General features: G+C 54.9%; 1 protein-coding gene across 1 annotated transcript in view; it reads left to right on the top strand.

Moving 5' to 3' along the window:
• Positions 1-872: 872 nt before the first annotated feature.
• WNT9A (Wnt family member 9A) overlaps positions 873-10,528 on the top strand; it is a 54,520-nt gene continuing 44,864 nt past the window's right edge. The window contains exon 1 of the mRNA XM_035318644.1: positions 873-1,018. Within this exon, the coding sequence (XP_035174535.1) occupies positions 924-1,018 (95 nt within the window). The 5' untranslated portion in view covers positions 873-923. The remainder of the gene's footprint in view (positions 1,019-10,528) is intronic.

Below are 10,528 nucleotides of genomic sequence, written 5' to 3'. Positions count from 1 at the left end.
GTCCTGTACCCATCCCTGTCCTGTCCCTATCCCTATCCCTGTCACATCCCCATCCTCTCCCCATCTCCATCCTGTCCCTATCCCTGTCCCTGTCCCCATCCTGTCCTTGTCCCTGTCCTGTCCCCATCCCCATCCTGTCCCCATCATGTCCCCGTTTTTCCTGTCCTCATCCCTATCCCCATCCCATCCCCATCCCTGTCCCTGTTCCCATCCCTTTCCTGGTCCCATCCCTGTCTCTGCCCTGTCCCCATTCCCATCCTGTCCATGTCCCTGTCTCATGGCCATCCCTGTCCCCGTCCCTATCCCATCTCATCCCGTTCTTGTCCCCATCCCGTCCCTATCCTGCCCCTGTCCCCATCCCCATCCTCATCCCCATCCCTGTCCTATCCTATTCTTATCCCCTTCCCCGTCCCATCCCCGTCCTGTCCCTATCCCCGTCCTGTCCCCATCCTGGCCTTTTCCCTGTCCCTGTCCATGTCCTGTCCCTGTCCCCAACCCTGTCCCCATCCATATCCCCTCCCTGTCCCTGTCCTCATCCCTATCCCACCGCATCCCTGTCCCTGTCCTGTCCCCGTCCCCAACCCTGTCCCCATCCCTATCCCTATCCCTACCCCATCCCCGTCTCCGTCCCCATCCCATCCCGTCCCCATCCCATCCCGTCCCCATCCCATCCCGTCCCACACCCTCCCGTCCCGTCCCTCCCCGCCCTTCCCCTCTCCGCCCGCCTCCCGGAGGAGGGGGAGGACGGACCTCAGGGCGTGCCCACCCCTCCCCTTCCCCTCCCCTCCCCTCCCCTTAGCCCGGCCCCCGGCCCCGTGGGCCCTCCCCCGGCCGCCCGGGCGCTATAAGAGGCGGCGCGGGGCGGCCGGGGCGCAGCGGGCGCGGCGGGGGAACGAGATGAGCAGCGCCGGCGCCGCTGCAAGATGCTGGATGGACACGTCCTGCTGGGATGGCTCTCCTCCTGCGCGCTCCTAGGGCTGCTCGCCTGCGCCCCGCGGCCCTCCGCCGCCTACTTCGGGTAGGTGCCGGCTCCTCCGCTTTTTCCCCTTTTTGTTTTTACTTTTTTTTTTTTTTTATTATTATTATTTATTTTTCTGGGAGGTTTTGCACCTTGCTCGCCCCGAGGAGGGGATGCTGTGCGTGCCGTCTGTCTCCTCCCGCTGGAAGCATCCCCTGCTGACAGCTGGCACCCGCTCCGTGCTGTCCCGGGGCTGGACCCCCCTATCTCACCCCCAACTTGCAGGGAAGGGTTTGGGTCCTCCCTGCCGCGACAGAACGGGTGACCGTGCCCCGCACAGAAGGAACCAGGATTTTTTTTAGGGGTGCTGCCAGCACGGGGCACCCCAAACCCTTTCCTCCCTGCTTCTTTTTGTACAGGTGCTGTCAGCATCCCCCCGGCGGGGTTATTTCCCATAGCAGGCGGTGCATCCCGCTGTCCCCAGCCTGAGCAGGGCTTGCACCCCAAAAAGCCGAGGGTCCCCCCCGTCCCCTCCCGGGGCTGCCCCGCATCCCGGTGCCCCCGGTGCTCACCTGAGCGCTGCGCAGCGGCCGGCAGGGGGCGGCACCGGCCCGCGCCCGCTCCGCACCCCGCAGGTGGATCCGAGCACCCTGTCCCGGCCGGGGACTGATCCCCACGACCCCCCTCCCGACCCCCTTAAACCCACCCCATAATCGTAGTCCCTTTACGAAACCCTCTCCCGCACGGAGGGTCCGCTGATTTTTCTTCACCTGCTGTCCCCACCTTGATTTTTTTTTGGGGGGGGGTTGCGTTTTCTTGTCGGGAAGACCCTACCCAAATAATGGGGTCGGGACCGGGGTGTGAGCACCTGGCTCAGCTGGAGGAGCGGTGGTGCTCGCTTAGGTTTGGGATGGTGTCCTGTGGCCGCTGGTAGGAGCCACCGGACCAGCCCCGAGGAAGCCGGAGCGGAGTTGAGGTTTCCCCCCCCCTCTTTCCAGTAAAACAAATCCCGGTGTCGAGGCTTGTCCATTGCTTGTGGTCTGGCAAAGTTCTCCCAGCAGCGCTACTTACATCTTCTCTTTCCAACTCGAGAGCTGTTTAACTTCCTGCTGCTGGGGCTGCTTTAGCAAGGAAACCGCCTCTCCTGTGCGTGCAGGTTTGGGGGAAAAAAAAATCCCTTTTCTCCTGCCGCAGCTGCACCGAGCCCAGGAGCTCGTGTATCTGCTGAAGACCACCGGCACCGAGCAGTTGTAGTGTGCCTGGGGGACTGATGGGGCTTGTAAGGAGCTTGGCTGTAACCTCGCTGTTAATCCATGCGGTGCTCGTAGCTGCTGTCCCTGTTACAGCAGGTAACTCCTGCTCCCTGGCTTCTGGGATTTTGCTCCTGGCCTCATGGGGCTGGTGTAGACTTAAATTCGGGGTGAAGGTGTTGAGCCGAGGGCGGTGTGCTGATGGTCTGGTGTCCTGACTGCCCCCGGGTTATTCCCTGTGCCTCGGGACAGCTTCTGTTTCTGATTTGAGGCTCCCTCCATGGCAAGAAGAGGGGAGAGGAGATGCTGCCAGATGTGCGCCCACTCAGTGCGCTCTCCAGCGCTGCTGCGGTACACGGAGAAGTTTGCTTATGCAAAGCATCCTGCTCGCCCCTTAGCAGCAGATGCTGCTAATCTCCTCTTTGTTCTTCCCAGGGGCCTGCAGCGGAGCCTGCACTTGCTGGGCTGCCGGGGATATGGGGAATGATCAGTACAGAGATCCTTGGTCCCCAGTGATCCCACTGGTGTGATCCCACAAGGGTGTGGAAGAGGTGAGCCCTGATCGCTGCTGGCTTCCTTATCCCTGGTAGAGGATCTTGCTCTTCCTGGAAGAGTCACCTGGAAAAACTTCTCTGTTCCTGCAGGGCTCTTGATGCTTTGAGTGCCCTGTGATGGCCGGTGTTAGTCCTTCTGGCTACCCTGCTTATAGGAAGGTGGCTGTGTGCCTGGAGGATCTCCCCCAGGTGTTATTTGAAAGTGAATCTTTCATCACCCCCTTGCTTTGGGACTGAGCCGAAATGCCAAAGTGGGCTCAGCTAATGTGACACCTTGTCTGGGCAGGGGAAGGGATGCTGCTTCCTGCTCCAAGGTGCCATCAGAGCCACCGTGACACCTCTGGTGGCCTGCTAGACCCTCTGCTCCAGGTGCTGACATCCTTGCTGGAGCGAGTGCATGAAGCAGATGTCGTGCTGCAGCTTTGCTGCTCCCTTCCCCAGGCTGCTGGGGGATAGGGACAGCTGTGGGTGATCCCTTCCCCCTCCATCCCCAAAGTCTTATTTCAGGGAAAGAATTTGGTGTCTCCAAATGTGTGGCCTGCCAGGGAATTAGTGAGGGGAGGGGGGGAACGGACGATAGAAATGGGGCATGGTTACACGATAACGAGATTGTGTCAGCATGTAGTTATGTCTGTGCCTGCCCCGCGGGGCGGGGGTGATGCTGGGCTGGGGAGGCCACAGCTGGAGGCTGCTCCCTTCTCCATCCCCATGCTGCCCAGTTAGGACATGGGCTGAAGGTGACAGGGACGGGCTCGTCCCTTGCTTGGGGTTATGCTGGTGGCCTCAGTGCTGCTCGCTGGGTGTTGTTGGTCTCCTCCCTGGTGCAGGAGGGGAGAAGCTGGCAGCTTGACCTGACCCAGGAAAGGCAGGAGCTGAAGGGATGCTGATGCCCTAGGGAGCAGGGCTGAGTCCCTATAGACGTATAGGATCAGAAGGGGCTTGTTGGTCCTAATCACAGAACGCAGCTGATGGAGGCTGGCCTTGGGGATGCGGTGATGGGGCATCTCACCAGCCCTGTCTGATGGGACCTCCCGGTGTTATGGAGGGGACAGCATGCCTGTGACACTGCCCGGGAGCTCGTGGCAGGTTCAAAGTCACCCACTGGGATGCCTGATGGTGAAGGTGTATGTTAGGATAGGGAGTACATACGGGAGATGTGACCCCAGAAGGGGACGCGTTGCCCTGTGACAAGCCTGGTGAGATGCGCAGGCTGTGCCCCAAGCCAGCCTGCTTTTAAGTTCAGCCCTCTCCTCTGCAGCTGGGCTGTCTTAAGACTAATTTTCACCATATTAGAGCTGGCTGATGGGGGATTGCTTGGAGCAGCCCCAGGCTGCTGGGATCCCTGAGAAGGCATTGCATTTCACTTGCCTCCCCTTCCTGCTTCTCTTGCAGCCTTGGGTGTGGGCACCTCCCCTCCCTCCCTTTCCTCCCACAAAATTGGGGGGTGGTGGAAATGCCGCAGCAGCATCTGGGAGCTGTGTTGGGCCCTGCACTGCTGGGCTTTGGAGGTGGCAGATGACAAGATCAGCTGTGCTGGGCTGACAGGCAGGCTGATTAACTCCAGCCCTGTGGTATCCTAGGATGGAGAGCTGGCCCACAGGAGCTCGCCGCTTTCCTGAGCCTCCTGCTCTGCAGCCCTGAGCTCAAATCGTCTCAGGGCCATAAATCAAAACCCCTCTGTTTCTTTCTGGGTTTTCTGTTTTATGGCCTAGCTCCATTTTGATACACCCCGACTTTTTGCAGGGGGAAGCGTTGCTCCCCAGCGTTTGCTCTGCTCTCCTCCCTCCGCAGAAGGAGCCGAGCAGGCTCTGCCCCCTCTGCAAACACTTGTCAAGACAGTAGTAATATTACCAGTGGCTCATGCTCACATAGTGTTTATATTGACAGATTGCAATGTTCTTCGTAAATGTAACTGATCCGTACCCTGCACGCAGGCAACAGGAACCCTGAAATGCCTGCGTGGGGGAGAGGGAGGGAGGGGAGCATAGCTTGCCCTAATTTACCAACACGCGGCTACTGAGCAGCGGGTGCCGGATTGCACGGCGGGGTTTTTGGTGCAGGAAGTGCCGAATGGTTTTGCTGCCGATGGCAGGTGCAGGATGGGTGCCCGAGTTATGCTTTGGGCGCTGCTGGGGTGGAAGCGTGATATGCCCTGCTGTTTGAGGGGTGATTTTTACCAAAACAACGCAGAAAATTGCTGTGAGCGCTGGTGTGGATGTCCGGGTGCTGGTGACCACCCAGATGGGGCGGGCTTTTGGTGAGGGTCTGAGTTATCATGAGATGGGGTCGCTACAAATGCGGTACCACCTCGAACGTCCCCTCTGATGAAGGTGCTCGCCCGGCTGCTGCACATCCAGGCTCTCGGTACCTGTCACTTGATGGTGGTGTGGGGCCACGCACCCGCCGCCTGTGAACTCCCCGCAGCCAGGCCGCCCCGGCTTCGCTTTCCAGACACGCTGGCTGTCCCCGGCGTGTGTGTGAGATGGAGCAGCTGGTTCTCGGCGCAGCCCGAAAACAAAACCTGGGCTCGGGTGGTGAGGGAGGAATGCAGCGCACAGTCGAGCGCAGCTGGAGCGCCGGGAGGCGGCTCTGCCATCCCGCCCCGCCGCCGGGAGCTTCTCTGCTTTTCCCCCAGATGGTGAGGCTGGAGTTTAAGGTGCTGGATTTCTGGGTTTGCTTGGAATAGAAAGGGTGGGTCTGGCTGCTTCCCCTGCTCCTTTTCAGCTGGGTGAGTCGTCACGTAGAGGCTCTGCCTGCTTTGACGGGCTGCTCTCCCTCTCGTAGCCTCTTTGGGCTAGCTGAAAGCAGCATTTAACCCCTGTTCCTTTGCGAAGGGGAGCCCCATGTCCAGATAATGCACTTGCTTTGTAGCTGCTTGAAGGTGGCACTGGAACTGATGGAGTGCCCTGAGGGTGATGACAAACCCAGGAGTATTGGAGAAGTAGCTCTGGGTGTGCATGAGGTCCCCCAGACCTGTATCATCAGGCTGGGGGGCACCTGGCAGCTCCTTCCACCTGTGGTGTGACCAGAGGCTGGAGCAGATCTTCATTTCAGACAAGTTTATGGCTTGGACTCATGCCCTGGATTGACCACATTGCTTGAGACATGAGGACAGTTGCCTTGTGCCTCGGTTTCCCTCAGCTGCCAGCTCAGCAGCTAAACCAAGCTGGTTAACGGGGGGTGCTGTGCATACCCCATGTCCAAATACTGTCCCCTTTTTTGGGATGGACACCAATGCTACAGATGGCTCCTGGGGGAGAGAGTGGCTCGTTAGGAGACCATTAAGTGAATACTTGGCAAAGCAGGAGGCAGCCAGTGACTTCCTTTAATGTGACTGGTGATGCAGAACTGGAGACCGGGGATCTGTAGGACTCTGGTCTCCTGGTGAAAGGCTTGGTCAATGATTAACTTGCTTTCTGGAAGCTGCTGACAACAATAAAAGGGAGTCCAGCCCCACAACCCCAACACAAAAAGCCCATGAGTGTTTAATAATTAAAGGCCTTGTGCTTTATCGAAGGGTAATGAGAATTGCCTTAAGGCTTACTCAGTGGTGGGTAATTGAATTAGGCTGTGGGGTTTTAAGGGGGGAGGGTTGAGGGGAAGGTCCAGGAGGCTGCGTGGAGAATCCAATGTGATGCTCCTCAGTCTGAATCTTTCCAACTGGACTGGGTTTTGTCTTTCTTTTTTTTTTTGTTTATTGTCTGCTTAATGCTCTCTGCTGGTGGTGTAATTGCTTCTTGGAGATGTTCCTGCCCCAGGGATGCTCCCTTCCTCTTGTTTAGGTGGATGCTGACAGTGTTTTCATTCCTGGTGTCTTCCTTTGGTGAAATGCTGATACTTAATGACTCCTTGAGATATTTTTGGTGGGAGAGCCAAACCAGAAGACGCTGAACGAAGCCATCTGTATTCATGGAGCAGTCTGAGAGCCAGAGGCAGTACAGAACTGGTGGGCATCCCCTGTGTTTCCAGTCCATGAGGCGGTTTCTGCTGCAGAGGATGCAGGGATGGTGGGGCCTGGAAAGCTCAGAAGAGGTGAAGACATCTGTCTGTGCTGTCTTCCACTTACGTCCCTGTTCATCCCTCTTAATTCAAGAGAGGGATTTGGGTTGGGTGGAAGATTTACAGCTTTTTTTTGGAGGCTGTTGAACTTTCCTGATAGAATACTCCTATGAGGGGGAAGCATCTTGAACACTGACTCCTAGATCAGGTTACCGCAGGTGTAAAGACTTCTCCTGCCATAAGCTCCACATAGATCCCCAGCTCCAGTTACATGGAGCAGTGACATCTTTAGCATGTGGCTGAATCTCTGGTCACTTGGTCTGTGGTACTGATGGACAAATCCATCCCAAAGTTTGTCAGAGGCATTTGAGCAGAGAGGGCTCGAAGCATTAAAACTGTTTTGCTCTGCTGTATATGAAAGCTCTGATTTCTGTCTAACCATGCGGCTACAGCTGTGTCCTGCAGACAGTACTCCTGGGTGGGATGGCACTTTATTATATAAAGCATATGTTAAACTTCATCCCAAGCTCCCTGACCCTCCAGGTAGGAACCTGCCAGGTTCCCAGTGTTTTCCTGAGGGGGTGGGGTGTTGAATCGATCCCAAAAGTTTTGCATACCTGGCTCTCTGGACTGCAACCACACGGAGCCCCTGGCTTCCCTCCATAAGGAAGCAGCCTCGCTCTGCGTAGACAGAAAAGCTCTCTAGTGGCTTGTGGCGTGTTAATGCAGCTGGTTTCTCAGTCTGAGCAGCCCTCAGCCGCTAGGACTGGGGGGGACGCTGTCCCTCCTGCAACCACATCCTGCACGAGGCTGCTGCAGGTCCTGGAGCAGCACGACAGGCAGGGCACGTGTTCCTGAAAGACTGGACCCAGAGCTGGGAGCAGGAGCTAAAAGCGATGATGCTAGATGGAAAGGGTTAACCCTTCTGGAGCTAGGTGTCAAAAATCCTAGTTTCTTTTTTTTTCCCCCCCCACTGTTTGACTGTGCTTTTTAAGGTTCCCTCAGATCATGGCTGTAAGTGCTAATGAGCCTTATCTCCCGAGATACGGTCATAAAATACACTTATGAAGTTTATCAGCTCGGTAAGCTTTACATTTTATTGTAATGTGTGTTTGCAGTGTGCTAAGTGGAACAGGGAGTATTTTGTGACTACACGGATAAACACAGCAGGTATGGGGTTTGCTTTAGCTGATACAGTTCTTTGCAACAGCTACGGGGGTAAAGAAATATCAGAATAGATTTTTCTATTTCCAATGGATCAAACAGCTCCCGTATGTGTCGTGTGGTCTTCCAGTCTGCTTGTGACCTGAAATCCTCCTTCTGCAAGGTGGGGGGAATATTTTTGCTGGTTCAGTAGCTGAAGGGCTGCTTTTGGGGGAAGGGGAAATGACAGGTTAAAAAAACTTGAACTCTTCCTTTGGAAAGAACATGGAGCAGAACAGCGCTCCTATACACCCGCTGCAGAACATGCAAACTCAACAGTATCTGACATTAATGCTGAGTCTGTGCTGGCTTGGAAGCTAGCATGGAGCGTGCAGTTCATGTTGATGGGATGTCGTGAAGTATGGGAGTTGGCAGGGGTTTTATGAGCAGATTCATTGAGCCTAGCTCATTAAAATAGCATTAATTGGATAGCCAGACGCTTGTGTGGAGCTTGGGGAAAAAACTAGCTTGCTCTAACTTCTGCATTTGCCTTGCACTAGGTGGACGTGTTTCACAACAGCAGCAAAAGTTTCCTTTCTTGGAAAAACTGTTTGGAGTGCTCCAGAGACTGAAGGAGCACAACTGGCCATTTAATGTGCGTGGTAGGAGGTAGCTGCTTGTGCTCTGGAGCAACAAGTGATTTTGTCTGGAGGTGAATAATGAAGTACTGAGATGCACACAGGAATATCTGAGCTTAAAAACATGTCGACTGGCTGTCCTCTGGCTATGGAAACACTGGGAGGCATGGGCAGAAGTTTAGCCAAGGCCTTGGTCTGCTGTTGGGGAAACCTCTGTGGGACCAAATTGTAGAGCAGCTTCCCAAAGTAAGCGAGGGTCTAACAACTTCTGGATTCAAGACCAAGTCCTTCTGGAGGAGCTCATCTCAGGAGTAAGAGAATGAACTTCCGTCTTGTCTTGGTCTACTTTCAATTTTCTTTCATCCTTATAGTCCAACAAAATTAAGCTTGAGGTACAAGGGTGTGTCCTGAGTGACCTCTGGGTGGTGCATTCTTGCCTAACCTGTAGTTAGGTGGGACAGGTTGTCAAGATGAATTATTTTGGTGCACAGTGCCTGTGGTTTGACACTGGGTTTCCTGCTTTTGTATTTTAAGTCTTTCAACTTGTCAACAGGAGCTGGTCACAGCTCTGCTCCAAAAGCATCAGCATGGTCAGGTGAGCACTGGTTGAGGTGGGTTCTCCCACAATGTTAAGAAAACCTCTTCTAACCTCCAGTCAGAGCAAGTTATTACTCTATATTCCACCTCCAAGTGCTCTATTTCTGTTCCCTGCGGCCATCATTCAGCTGTAGGTGCCAGCTTCCCCAGTGCTGCCTGTGGGCGTGAGCTGGTGCTGCTGACCTCTGTGGGCTCAGCTGTGGTTGCTCTCATGACATGCAACCTCGGCAGGTTGCTCTCATGACTTGTTTGCTGTAATCTTTGCAGCCTCCCCACCTTGTTACTGGACAGGGATGGTGCAGATGACCTGCCTGCAGCTAATTCCCAGTGTAGATCTTGCTCTGTGAACTCCTGCTGAGCTGAGTGCATTGACTGGCTGTCAATGCTACGGTGAGCTCGGACCTTTAGATACCATCATTGTAATCTTTCCTCTCTGTAGGTTGATTTATTTTTGTCTTGATTTTGTGCTTGGTGTTGCAATAAAACAGAACCAGGCAGCCTGGGGGCACAACAACACTTTTGCTAGAGGTTGCAGGTGAAGACTAGGCGGAGCTGGTTCTGCTGTGCAGGTGGACATGTTGCAGAGGATTTCTTGGGGAGCTTTCCAGCCCTGTCTTCAAGGATTACTGCTGGCAAACACTTTGGTCTGAACTCTGAAGCTGCCAAGTGTTCAGTCTTCTGGGTGCTCAAATAATAGTGCTCTTGAGCTGAGCTTAGAGGGGCCACATTTTAGCCTGGTGACCAACACGAGTGCATCATTTTGGACCTATGCTGAGACCTCTGGCAGGGTGTGTTCCTGGGGATCAGTGCTCTGCTCAGCCCCCCACTGAAGCTCCCCAGTACCTGCAGGAGGGTCTACCACATCCTTTCCCTGGTGGATTTCAGGTCAAATCCTGCTTTCAGTGGAGTCAGGAGACCCTGAAATTGAAGGGCAGTGGGAAGCACCAGTCCTGCCTCTCACCTGAGTCTCAGGACAGCGCCTTTCAGTGCTGGGGAGCTTGTAGTGTCATGGCATTTAGGATGAGGATCCAACCTTTTGCACTGGCTCCATTGGTGTTGGTTTTTTGTGGTCCTTTCCCAGAGCAGTTGGCTTCAGCTGGGCTTTTCCAGCTCAGCTTGCAGGCTGTTGAGAGCCCTGCAGTGCCACAGCTCCTGGGGGCTGTCCATCTCCTTTGACTAGAAACCCTACCCTGGAGCCCAAACCCCTCTGGGGACAGTTCACCACAACTGATACTTTATTTAACAGAACTGGCTTGTTTTGCTTAATCTTGACAAAATTCTTTCCTAGCCCTAATCCTCTTCCAGTGTAAGGTGAGATCCCGAAATACCTGGCAAACTAATAGCACGGCTCTTTCTGCATCTCTGGGCCTCTCTGTAATCAAAAGTGGG

This window comes from Oxyura jamaicensis, chromosome 2, assembly GCF_011077185.1.
Source record: "Oxyura jamaicensis isolate SHBP4307 breed ruddy duck chromosome 2, BPBGC_Ojam_1.0, whole genome shotgun sequence".
NCBI lineage: Eukaryota > Metazoa > Chordata > Aves > Anseriformes > Anatidae > Oxyura > Oxyura jamaicensis.
Note: the sequence above shows the minus strand (reverse complement) of the source record. Positions and strands in the feature narration are given on the sequence as shown.